This window comes from Oncorhynchus gorbuscha, linkage group LG03 (assembly GCF_021184085.1).
Source record: "Oncorhynchus gorbuscha isolate QuinsamMale2020 ecotype Even-year linkage group LG03, OgorEven_v1.0, whole genome shotgun sequence".
In the NCBI taxonomy this organism is placed as follows: domain Eukaryota; kingdom Metazoa; phylum Chordata; class Actinopteri; order Salmoniformes; family Salmonidae; genus Oncorhynchus; species Oncorhynchus gorbuscha.
The window spans coordinates 56,741,789-56,754,817 of NC_060175.1; the positions used below are offsets into that span (position 1 = coordinate 56,741,789).

A 13,029-nucleotide genomic window follows, 5' to 3' on the forward strand; every position below is an offset into this window, starting at 1 on the left:
GTACTTTAAAGGGGTTTCTTGGCCTATAATGAGTGATATTATACTCCTAGTCTGGCATATCAAACACTACAGATGGAGGACTGAATATTTATTCATGGTCGTATGCTGAAGATGAAATATTGGTATACACTACAGTGCATGGTATTACCCGTTTAACTTCGGTGGAACTTTAAATAGTTTAGAAACAGCACCCTTTTCAAAAAAATGCAGTAACCACATCCCTCATCTCCCCATTCTCTCTCTCTGTCCCTATCTCCCTCCCTCTCCCCTCTCTCTTCTTTTTCCTCTTCTCCTCTCGTCTCTTTCGCTCTCCTTCCATGCCGCTCTTTTCTTATCTCTTCGATCCCTTTTCTCCTATCAGTAAATCAGTGAGCCATTCCACGACCCCTAAGAACAGAGACAAGTGGATTTGCATATGGATCCTTTACGATGGCCATTCCATCAGATGCTAGACCGATGCGTAGCATACTGTGTGAGCAGCATCACAAATGAGGAGAGAAAGAGAGAGCGAGAGAGGGATAGAGAAATAGAGAGACATTTGGAGAGATTGTGTATGTTGAGAGAGAGACAGTGAGGGAGGAGAGAATTGACAGAGGGGGGTATTTGATTGAGAGTGGGAATGGGGGGAGACGGTGTGTACAGGAGAGAGAGGGCTAGAAAGAGAGGGAGAGTACTGCCCTGCTCTGCTGCAGTGGAGAGAAGTGAGAGGGGAGACTGCAGTCTCTGCTAATGGGAGAATTCAGGGGATGTTACCACGACACTGAAACGTTAGCCCTACGAGCCTGATTATTGGATGGGTCACCCAGCCAGTGCGAATATCACATTAGACTGGTAAGACTTTCTACCTCACTCTCATTTCCTCCCTGTTAAGGATAACCAGAAGATGATATAGATATTCAGGTCATTTTGGGACAACTTTCATAATGAACATTCTTTATTATAAATGACTCAGAATGACAATGGTTCTTCTGTCATTTGAAGATTTGTCCTAGGAATCTGAAAATCATTGTGTGTATCTGGGGCTTCAGGTTTGCGACTAACTAAGTGGAGCTGTCCAGTGCTGAGCTGCAGAGATGCAGAAATTGGAATGTAAGTGTACCTGCAGTACCTGCAGGCTTGAGGTAGATACTACTGACCTAGATAGATTGGATAGCTTTCTCTTCTTGTCTCTTTTGCCTTACAGCCACTGAACAAGATGAGAGTGAGACAAGGACAGTAAGATATTATACAGTTTTGGAATATAGCCTGTGGGAATTACTGTTAGGACTGTTATTATCAGTTGTGATGTGTTATGTCCATTTGTTTGGCAGGAATAATTTAATTTAATAATTTTTTATTTGTTATATAATTATCCTTATCTGTTCAGATATATCGATAAAAGAGAGGACATGGTGGAAGCAGCTATGTCTATATTAGCCATTTTCCTTCTATCTGTAAAGTAAAACAATTAGTCATTTGATTGGTCAGATCCCAAACTCCATTGGCTACCATGGCCTCAGGTCGGCTGTAAAGTGACTGGATATCAGACAGAGGCAATTCAGCTGGATTTGATTTGCTCAGCAACAACTAGTTTGTCTCCTGTAATGTTTCACAAGTAGCCTTAAATAGAACACGTCTTGCGGAGTGGGGTATCGTATAGCCTCAAGCTATTTTAAGCTTTTTAGAACACTAAACTGCACCTTTTGAAGATGCACAGTCTATTGATTTGTGGACTATAGGTCAATGAAGACACAGTCCTGAATTCAATCCAAGGTGCGTTATAGAGCAGCACACTATACAGCCGAAATGCGGCATTCAAAGGCATTTTTTGGGCCGTTTGCATTCGTGGTAAATATTTCGGCTCAAATGTGAATTACCTATAGCCGTGTGTTATAAGGCACCTTGCATTGAATCCCAGCCACAGACTTGACAGAATATTGTTTTGCTGTTGCTGCTGAACCAAGTTTCGATCATTTCACTGTCTGTTGCCTCTCTAGACAATGAATTTCCTACAGATACCATTGCCTTTATGCTTGGTATCTTAGGTAAAGAACTGTACAGTTCAACACAACACAACAATTCTGAATCATATATGTTGTAATATGTCAGCTGCATTGAAACATCTCTTTACATCCAAACAATACTACACAAAGCTGTTGGTTTGACAATGTAATACTCTTCTTGATGGTAAAATGTATACAAAATGGGGTGCACATGGTTATCTTAGGCTGTCTGGATCTAGCGTCAGTGAATAACTGTTGTAGGCCTGTGTGTGTCTGTTTGTCCCCAGTGAGGACACATGTAATCAGGGTTAAGCTCTGTGTTTGCCAGCCATGGTATGCCAAATCCGCCCAATTGCCTTGCCTCTGGGACGCTTGCTGCATTGGAGAGCCTCTCACACACAGACAACAAGATACATACAGGCACATAACGTTGTTCCCATAGTGACTGTACGTACATATCCCAACCAGACACCATGGATAACAGGCAAAATCCGCACTGAGCCAAAGGCTAGAGCTGCCGCTTTCAAGGAGTGAGTCACTAATCCTGATGCTTATAAGAAATTTCGCTATGCCCTCCGAAGAACCATCAAATAGGCAAAGAGTCAATACAGGACTAAGATTGAAACCTACTACACTGGGTCTGATGCTCGTCGGAAGTGGCAGGGCTTGCAAACTACCACGGATTACAAAGGCAAACCCAGCAGCTGTCCAGTGATGCAAGCCTACCAAATGATATAAATACCTTATGTACACGCTTCGAGGCTAGCAACACTGAACTATGCATGAGCGCACCAGCTGTTCCGGACAACTGTGTGATCACACTCTCCGTAGCTGATGTAAGTAAGAACTTTAAACAGGTTAACATTCACAAGGCCGCAGGGCCAGACAGATTACTAGGAGGCGTACTTAGAGCATACGCTGACCAGCTGGCAAGTGTCTTCATTAACATTTTCAACCACTCCCTGACCCAGTCTGTAAAATCTAGATGCATAGTCCCTGTCCCCCAAAAATGTCAAAGTACTCACATTTGTAGTCATGAAATGCTTTGAAAGGCTGGTCTTGGCTCACATCAATACCATCTTTACATATACATTTTAGTCATTTAGCAGACGGTTTTATCCAAAGCGAGTGCAAGTGTTGGTTCAGGTTTTTTAAATGTCTTATTGTTACTATTATTTGGGGTGGCTGGGAGGTCACCAGGTAAGTAGGATGAATATTTAATGTTTGAAGAGTTAGGGTTTCAGTTAATTTTAGAAGATAATTCCTAGGTTCAGGGGGAAGATGGTTCTGCCATTGGGGTGCCAGGACAGAGAAGAGCTTGAACTGGGTGGAGCAGGAGCTGCCCTCCTATAGGGGTCAAGAGACCTGAGGTGGCAGAGTGCTCGGGTTGGGGTGTAGGGTTTGAGCATAGCCAGAAGGTAGGGAGGGGCAATTCCTCTTGCTTTTTCCGTAGATAAGCACCATGTTCTTGTAGTGGATGCGAGCTTTGACTGGAAGCCAGTGGAGTGTGCAGAGGAGCGGGGTGACATGGGAGAACTTGGGAAGGTTGAAAACCAGGTGGGCTGCAGCATTCTGGATAAGTTGAAGGGGTTTGGTGGCACAAGCGGGGTGCGCAGCCAACAGCGAGTTGCAGTAGTCCAGATGGGAAAGGACAAGTGCCTGAACCTGCAGGAGCGAATCACTGCTTTCATGTTTGCAGAGAACAACAGTGTGTTTTCCAGGGTCACACCCTGGTTCTTTGCACTCCGGGAGGGCGACACTGTGGTGTTGTAAACCGTGATGAAGAGGTCTTTGAGCGAGCAGGCCTTCCCGGAAGAGCAGTTCTGTTTTGTCAAGATTGAGCTTGAGGTGGTTGGTTGACATCCAAGTTGAAATATCTGCCAGGCACACATAGATGCGTATCGCCACCTGGGTGTCAGAAGGGGTAAGGATGGCAATGATAGGAGTGACTATGTAAGGATATTACTGAGCTGACACCCTGGACGCACTCCAATTCCCAAATCGCCCCAACAGATCCACAGATTAAGCAATCTCTATTCCACTCCACACTGGCCTTTCCTGCCTGGACAGGAGGAACAACTATGTGAGAATGCTGTTTGTTGACTACAGCTCAGTGTTCAACACCATTGTTCCATCCAAGCTCATCACAAAGCTAATTACATGGGATTAAACACTTCCTTCTGCAACTGTATCCTGGACTTCCTGACAGGTGGTGAGGGTAGGCAATAACACATCTTTCATGCTGACCCTCAAAACGGGGGCCCATCAGGGGTACGTACTTAGTTCCCTCCTGTACTCTCTGTTTACCCACGACTGCGTGGCCGCGCACAACCCCAACACCGTCAATAAGTTTGCAGATGACACAACGGTGGTAGGCCCGATCACCGAAGATGATGAGACAGCCTACAGGAAGGAGGTCAGATACCTGGCCGTGTGGTGCCTGGACAAGAATCTCTCCCTCAATGTCAGCATGACAAAGGAGCTGATCGTGGACTACAGAAAATGGGGGGGCGAGCACGCCCCCATCCACATCGACGGGGCTCAGGTCGTGAGCTTCAAGTTCCTCATGTCCACATCACTAAGGAATTGTCATGGCCACACAAATCAACACAGTCATGAAAAAGGCACAACAACGCCTCTTCCCCTTCAAGAGGCTGAACAGATTTGGTATGGGTCCTTGGATCTTCAAAAAGTTATACAGCTGCATCATTGAGAGCATCTTGACTGGCATCACCACTTGGTATGACAACTGCTTGGCATCTGACCTCAAAGGGCAACAGAGGGTAGTGCGTACAGTGGGGCAAAAAAGTAAGTGCAAGTTCTCCCACTTAAAAATATGAGAGGCCTGTAATGTTCATCATAGGTACACTTCAACTATGATGGACAAAATGAGGAAAAAAATCCAGAAAATCACATTGTAGGATTTTTTATGAATTTAATGGCAAATTATGGTGGAAAATAAGTATTTGGTCACCTACAAACAAGCAAGATTTCTGGCTCTCACAGACCTGGCTCCTCTGTCCTCCACTCATTACCTGTATTAATGGCACCTGTTTGAACTTGTTATCAGTATAAAAGACACCTGTCCACAACCTCAAACAGTTACACTACAAACTCCAAAGAGCTGTCAAAGGACACCAGAAACAAAATTGTAGACCTGCATCAGGCTGGGAAGACTGAATCTTCAATAGGTAAGCAGCTTGGTTTGAAGAAATCAACTGTGGGAGCAATGATTAGGAAATGGAAGACATACAAGACCACTGATAATCTCCCTCGATCTGGGGCTCCATGCAAGATCTCACCCCATGAGGGCAAAATGATCACAAGAACGGTGAGCAAAAATCCCAGAACCACACGGGGGGACCTAGTGAATGACCTGCAGAGAGCTGGGACCAAAGTAACAAAGCCTACCATTAGTAACACACTACGCCGCCAGGGACTCAAATCCTGCAGTGCCAGACGTGCCCCCCTGCTTAATCCAGTACATGTCCAGGCCCGTCTGAAGTTATTACCAATCTTTTTGGTACAAACTCAACTTGTCGTGTTTGGAGGACAAAGAATGCTGAGTTGCATCCAAAGAACACCATACCTATTGTGAAGCATGGGGGAGGAAACATCATGCTTTGGGGCTGTTTTTCTGCAAAGGGACCAGGACGACTGATCCGTGTAAAGGAAATAATGAATGGGGCCATGTATTGTGAGATTTTGAGTGAAAACCTCCTTCCATCAGCAAGGGCATTGAAGATGAAGCGTGGCTTGGTCTTTCAGCATGACAATGATCCCAAACATAACGCCCGGGCAACGAAGGAGTGGCTTCGTAAGAAGCATTTCACGGTCCTGGTGTGGCCTAGCCAGTCTCCAGATCTCAACCCCATAGAAAATCTTTGGAGGGAGTTGAAAGTCCGTGTTGCCCAGCAACAGCCCCAAAACATCACTGCTCTAGAGGAGATCTGCATGGAGGAATGGGCCAAAATACCAGCAACAGTGTGTGAAAACCTTGTGAAGACTTACAGAAAATGTTTGACCCCTGTCATTGCCAACAAAGGGTATATAATAAAGTATTGAGATAAACCTTTGTTATTGACCAAATACTTATTTTCCACCATAATTTGCAAATAAATTCATTTTAAAAATCCTACAATGTGATTTTCCAGATTTTTTTCTTCTCATTTTGTTTATCATAGTTGAAGTGTACCTATGATGAAAATTACAGGACTCTCTCATCTTTTTAAGTGGGAGAACTTGCACAATTGGTGGCTGACTAAATACTTTTTTGCCCCACTGCCATCCAGGACCTGTCAGAGATAGACAATAAAAATGATCAAATACCAGCCACCCAAGTCAGACTGTTCTCTCTGCTACCGCATGGCAAGCGATAACAATGTACCAAGTCTGGAACCAACAGGACCCCGAACAGCTTCTACCCCAAACTATAAGACTGCTAACTACTAAATATTTAACCAATAGCTACACGAAATATCTGCATTGACCCTTTTATATCTGCATTGAACTTTTTAAAATGTACATACAATGCTGTTACTGTTTATTATCTATCCCTGTGCTTAGTCACTTTATCCCTACCTATATGTGTATATTTACCTCAATTACCTCATACCCCTGCACATCGATTCAGTACTGGTACCCTGTGTATATAGCCAAGTTATTCATTGTGCTATTATTGTCACGGGATACTAGGAGTGGTGGATTGGAATCAGGCAGAGAGCAGGGTTCAGTATATTGTGAATTTAGTCTCCGGCAAACAAACGGTCACGCCAACACACAGGGCGCATAGAATAGACCAGACCAAACACAGGACAGTCCGGAGAATACACACAATCCAACAGAGTAACAAAAACAATCCCGCACAAAACAAGGGCGGGACAACCTACTATATATAGGGAAGCTAATAAACTAAAATACACACAGGTGAAACTAATAAGACAAAACCAACAGACAAACGAAAAAGGGATCAGTAGCGGCTAGTAGGATGGTGACGATGACCGCCGAGCACCGCCCGAACAGGCAGGGGAGCCAACTTTGGCGGAAGTCGTGACAATTATTTTATTTATTTATTCCTTGTGTTATTTAAAAAAAAAGATATCTCCATTGTGGAGAAGGACCCATATGTACTCATTTCACTGTCAGTCTACACCTGTTGTTTATGAAGTGTTGTGGGAATTGTTTTACACAGGGACACTCAAAGTCAATGTTAAACAAATCATTGTTTGTTGTCAGCGCACTGGTGAGGGTCCAAACAACTCAAAGCATCATGGTACACGTCAATCAGGAGCTCTTCATGGGCAGACCCAGCAGTTGTCTTTTATACAGCTATACACAGACAAGTTATATATGCCCACACCCGTGTTTCATTCATGTGACCGACCAATATTGTTTCAAAACATGTGACAGACCAACACCTCACGAGGCTTCTCCTCTCTAAGCTGAGACCTTGAAACTGAGATGTCTTTCGTTTGTTCTCGGTCATTCGTTCTCAAAACACGGTCTGGGCGTACTGCCAAATTGCAGCTACAGATAGGTGTGATTTGTACAGTCAGCCACTTGCATGAACACAGCAATTGGTTATTGGAACAGCGCTTGAATAGAACAACGTTTTATTTGACACATGCAAGCACACACATACACATGCACGCTCGCACGCACGCACTCACAAACACCCCCACACACACCACTACCATTACAACCCCATTGTGTATATATATATACTATAAGCAGATAATCTTAATTTATATCCAGTTTCTATCCATTTTCAATAGTTTATAAACCAACACTACTTCACTGTGTATGAAAATATTGTAAACCATCATTCTCCAATGATGGTATTTTGCATCAGCTAATTCTCCAGAGAGTGTTTGTAGATGTCAGGAGAGATGGATCGGGGTAATCTATTACCAGACGAATACGATATAAGAGATGCCTCTGTCTTGTGAGTTGCAAATCTACTCTCTTCTCGTCATCTGCCATTATTGATTTTGTGAGTAATGGATCTTACAACCAATTCCATAAGTGCAGAATAGAGGATTATGCCTGTGTCATTTTTCACCTTAGATATCCTTTCCTGGGAGAACAACAGAATAGACAATAGGGACGCAGAGCCGAACAATGCCCATGTGGGAACAAATAGCTCTTTATCTACACATTGTTGAGTGGCCGGCTCTAGGTTAGAGGCACCCTTTTCATACTATTGTGCCATTGCTCAGCCCTACCCAATCAAAGATGGGCATGACTCACAAAGAGTATCAACGTGATCTGTAAATGTTAATCATATGCTGGTATCACCCCTGAGAGTGACCAGGGTGTAGCTCTGAATTCTGGGACATAATTTGTCAGACTCTAATGTACATTCCCTATTCTTCTCTCCTGTCGCTGCCCATGAGAGCAACACAGAACTGGCACAGAATTATATGAAGCTTGCTAAGGCCTGAGAGGAGAATTGATTTTGTCAGTATGTTTGTAGTATATAGAAATCCCTAAAGAAGACAGATGCTGTACGTGTAAGTGAAAGTCAGCCAGTTAAATACTACTTGATTAAAAGTCTAAAAGTATTTGGTTTTAAATATACTTAATTATCAAAAGTTAAAGTAAACGCTATAATTCATTTCAAATGCCTTATAGTATGCAAACCAGATGGCACAATTGTAAACAAATGTTAACAAAGCCAGGGGCATATTCCAACATTCAGACTTCATTTACAAATGAAACATTTGTGTTTAGCGAGTCTGGGATGACCACGTGTTCTTGTAACGGCTTTCATCGGAAGAGGAAGCATCAGACCAAAATGCAGCAGGGTACGTGTTCATCTATAATAATCGCACTGAACACTGAATAAACTAAACAACAAAAAAGGAAAAGCGAAACAGTCCTGCAAGGTGAATAACACTAAACAGAAATTAACTACCCACAACCTAAGGTGGCAAAACAGGCGACCTAAGTATGATTCCCAATCAGAGGCAACGAAAGGCAGCTGTCCCTGATTGAGAACCATACCAGGCCGAAACAAGGAAATACAAAAACCTAGACATACAGACATAGAATGCCCACCCAAATCACACCCTGACCAAACAAAGATAGAAACATACAACGCAATCTACGGTCAGGGCATGAATTTGACAGTATTTTGGGGTGTCAGGGATAATAAATGGGAATAAAAAGAACATATTTTCTTTAGAAATGTAATGGAGTAAATGTAAAAGTTATAAATAGTATATAATATTTAAAATACAGATACCCCCAAAAACTACTTAAGTAGTAATACTTAAACGTTTTTTTACTTAGTTACTTTACACCACTGTATATCTTTGTATTTGCACAGTGATCTCATCCGTCACATTTTTGATACTTGTAATGAGAATGTCCCTTATTAGACTTGAGAAGTCATTCACTGTTATACATTTTGTAAATATGAATCATTACACGATAATGGCAACTACTGAGAACTTTTGGGAGGGCATTTGGCAATAACCGGAGGCTATAACCGTTGGTCTAATACGCATTCAAAGGTGATAATTCCCAATCAGCCTCTCCATCTCACCTACTCGCCGTGTAAATTGTTTCAGTACAGTATCCATGCTAATCCTATTAGGATTTGCTAGAAAGAAGGAGGTTTCAGTCACAAGTGCCTCATTTCAATCTTGTGGAGATCATTGTTTCAGAAGACACTTATAATCACCATTCCTTCAGAGGTAACAGATCATTCATTATAACGGGAAGATAGCCCTCTTTGGAACTCATTTTGGATAGGGAGCCATATTCATCTTGCACATTTTCCACTTCAAGTAGAATTTGTATTAACTCCCACCATTCATTTTGGTTTAATCCCTAACTGACTGTGATGTAATGCTGTAACGTTTGATATTGACTTTCATAAGGGACTGAGGGTCTTCTTGATATAATTTGATTCCATTTACCTTCATGTAAATCTATTTTCCATTTATTTATATATTTTTTATTTCACTTTTATTTAGCCAGGTAGGCCAGTTGAAGTCATTTACAACTGCCACCTTGGCCAAAATAAAGCAAAGCAAAGCAGTGCAACAAAAACAACAACACAGAGTTACACATGGGATAAACAAATGCACAGTCAATAACACAATAGAAAAATGTACCGTGTGTGCAAATGTAGTAAGATTATGGAGGTAAGGCAATAAATAGTCCATGGAGGCAAAATAATTACAATTTGGCATCAACACTGGAGTGATAGATGTGCAGATGAAGATGGGCAAGTAGAGATACTGGGGTGCAAAAGATAAAAAATAAATCATTTTGGGTGTGTTATTTACAGATGGACTGTGTAGAGGTACAGTGATCTGCAAGCTGCTCTGACAGCTGATGCTTAAAGTTAGAGTGGGAGATATCTCCAGTCTCCAGCTTCAGTGATTTTTGCAATTCGTTCCAGTCAGCAGAGAATTGGCAGCAGAGAATTGGAAGGAAAGGCGGCCAAAGTAAGTGTTGGCTTTGGGGGTGACCAGTGAAGGTAGGAAAGTCAGTTTTACGAGGGTATGTTTGGCAGCATGAGTGAAGGAGGTTTTGTTGCGAAATAGGAAGCTGATTCTAGACTTAATTTTGGATTGGAGATGCTTAATGTGAGTCTGGAAGGAGAGTTTACAGTCTAACCAGAAACATAGGTATTTGTAGTCGTGCACATATTCTAAGTCAGAACTGTCCAGAGTAGTGATGCTAGTCGGGCGGGTGTGGGCAGCATTTGGTTGAAGAGCATGCATGGAATTTTACTAGCATTTAAAAGCAGTTGGAGGCCATGGAAGGAGTGTTGTATGGCATTGAAGCTTGTGTGGATGTTTGTTAACACAGTGTCCAAAAAAGGGCCAGATGTATACAGAATGGTGTCGTCTGCGTAGAGGTGGATCAGAGAATCACCAGCAGCAGGAGCGACATCATAGATACAGTGAGGGAAAGAGTATTTGATCCCCTGCTGATTTTGTATGTTTGCCCAATGACAAAGAAATTATCAGTCTATAATTTTAATGGTAGGTTTATTTGAACAGTGAGAGACAGAATAACAACAAAAAAATCCAGATAAACACATGTCAAGAATGTTATAAATTGACTTGCATTTTAATGAGGGAAATAAGTATTTCACCCCCTCTCAATCAGAAAGATTTCTGGCTCCCATGTGTCTTTATACATGTAACGAGCTGAGATTAGGAGCACACTTTTAAAGGGAAAATAATCCCTCCTGAGATGTGTGCAAACCTGGTGGCCAACTACAAGAAACGTCTGACCTCTGTGATTTCCAATAAGGGTTTTGCCACCAAGTACTAAGTCATGTTTTGCAGAGGGGTCAAATACTTATTTCCCTCATTAAAATGCAAATCAATTTATAACATTTTTTACATGCATTTTTCTGGACTTTTGTTGTTGTTATTCTATCTCTCACTGTATATACAGAGAAAAGAGTCGGCCCAAGAATTGAACGCTGTGGCATTCCCATAGAGACTGCCAGAGGCCCGGACAACAGGCCATCCGATTTGACACACTGAACTCTATCTGAGAAGTAGTTGGTGAACCAGGCGAGGCAGTCATTTGAGAAACCAAGGCTATTAAGTCTGCCGAAAAGAATGCAGTGATTGACAGAGTCAAAAGCCTTGGCCAGGTCGATGAAGACGGCAGCACAGTACTGTCTTTTATCGATGCTGGTTATGATATCGTTTAGGACCCTGAGCGTGGCTGAGGTGCACCCATGAACAGCTCGGAAACCAGATTGCATAGAGAGAAGGTAAGGTGGGATTTGAAATTGTCAGTGATCTGTTTGTTAATTTGACTTTTGAAGATTTTCGAAAGGCAGGGCAGGATGGATATAGGTCTATAACAGTTTGAGTCTAGAGTCTCTCCCCCTTTGAATTGTGGGATGACCGCGGCAGCTTTCCAATATTAGGGCATCTCAGACGATACGAAAGAGAGGTTATTAAAGGCCTATTGCCATGAAAAACATGATTTCCTGTTTTTTATATATTTCTGAGGTTGGAATAATACTGTGAAATTCAGAAAAATCTTATAATGCCATTTTAGTGTAAAATCTGCTTGAAAATACCTTCTGAAATGTTAGTCTGTTTGGGTGGGATGGAGTTTTGGCCTACCTGGTAACATCACCATGCAGTCAATTAGTTAATAGACCAATAAGAAAGAGAGTTCCAAACCTCTCTGCCAATAAAAGCTTTTTTTTTCTTCAGTTTTCCCCTCCCCCCTCAAACCACTCACAGACAGTCCCAGAAAAAGTATTGCTTGAGAAATTTCTATTTGCAAAAAAAAATCACAGTCAGATACTTTAATTGTTACCCAGAAATGATTTGGTATTGCGATAAAAATGGCTGCATTGGATCTTTAAGATACTGTCTCATTTCTAAAAAAAAATGAGATTAGCTTTTTCGTCCCTGAGTTAATTTTATTCAGGAGTTCATAGCACATTAAGGATGCAGGCCTACTGGCTGACATATTATACACAATTATTTTTATCCTCAGAGTCTGAGATGTGAACTAAGTCCTTTTCCCTATGGACCTCTTCAGCCTTGTCATTTTATGTGCTGTTCTAATGTCTGACACAGCGATATGGCATTGAATTTGGTCACAACGAGTCACCTGGGATATCATCCATTTTGTTACTTTTATGCATGTGTGTGTGTGTTATATTAAAGGTTACGCACTTCATTGCCTGTGCTGCTGGTGATAACAATTGACTGTCCTTCTCTGTGTGTCTGTGCCTTGCCCCAGGGACTGTGTGCGTGGCCTAGTCATTGACAATGAAGTGGAACTTGTTCAAGAATAAGCCTGAGGCCATGGTGGGTCCAGAGCCCACGGGCACCGGTGCCACCATGACCGCGGCCCCAGCCGTAGCAATCGCCACCACAGTGGCTGAACCCCCAGGCAACGGTACAGAGTCCAAGAATGACATGTTCGAAGAGATCAAGAGCAAATTCTTGAACGAGATCGATAAGATCCCACGTAAGTCCTCCCTGTTTCTTCCCCCACCTCTGACTCATATTCATGTACTATGCATGGTATAATGCTGGAACAG

The 13,029-nt window shown here is 42.4% G+C and overlaps 1 protein-coding gene across 4 annotated transcripts in view; it reads left to right on the forward strand.

The window, feature by feature from the left end:
* The window catches only part of LOC124031610 (synaptotagmin-2-like), an 84,916-nt gene that overhangs the window by 45,873 nt on the left and 26,014 nt on the right, over window positions 1-13,029 (forward strand). For 2 of the 4 annotated variants that reach the window (XM_046343070.1, XM_046343074.1), the window contains exon 2: window positions 12,726-12,956. In XM_046343070.1, the coding sequence (XP_046199026.1) occupies window positions 12,755-12,956 (202 nt within the window). In that variant the 5' untranslated portion in view covers window positions 12,726-12,754. Of the gene's footprint in view, window positions 1-673; window positions 832-1,028; window positions 1,090-12,725; window positions 12,957-13,029 lie in introns of those variants that run through there. The other 2 variants (XM_046343071.1, XM_046343073.1) reach the window with 2 other exon arrangements.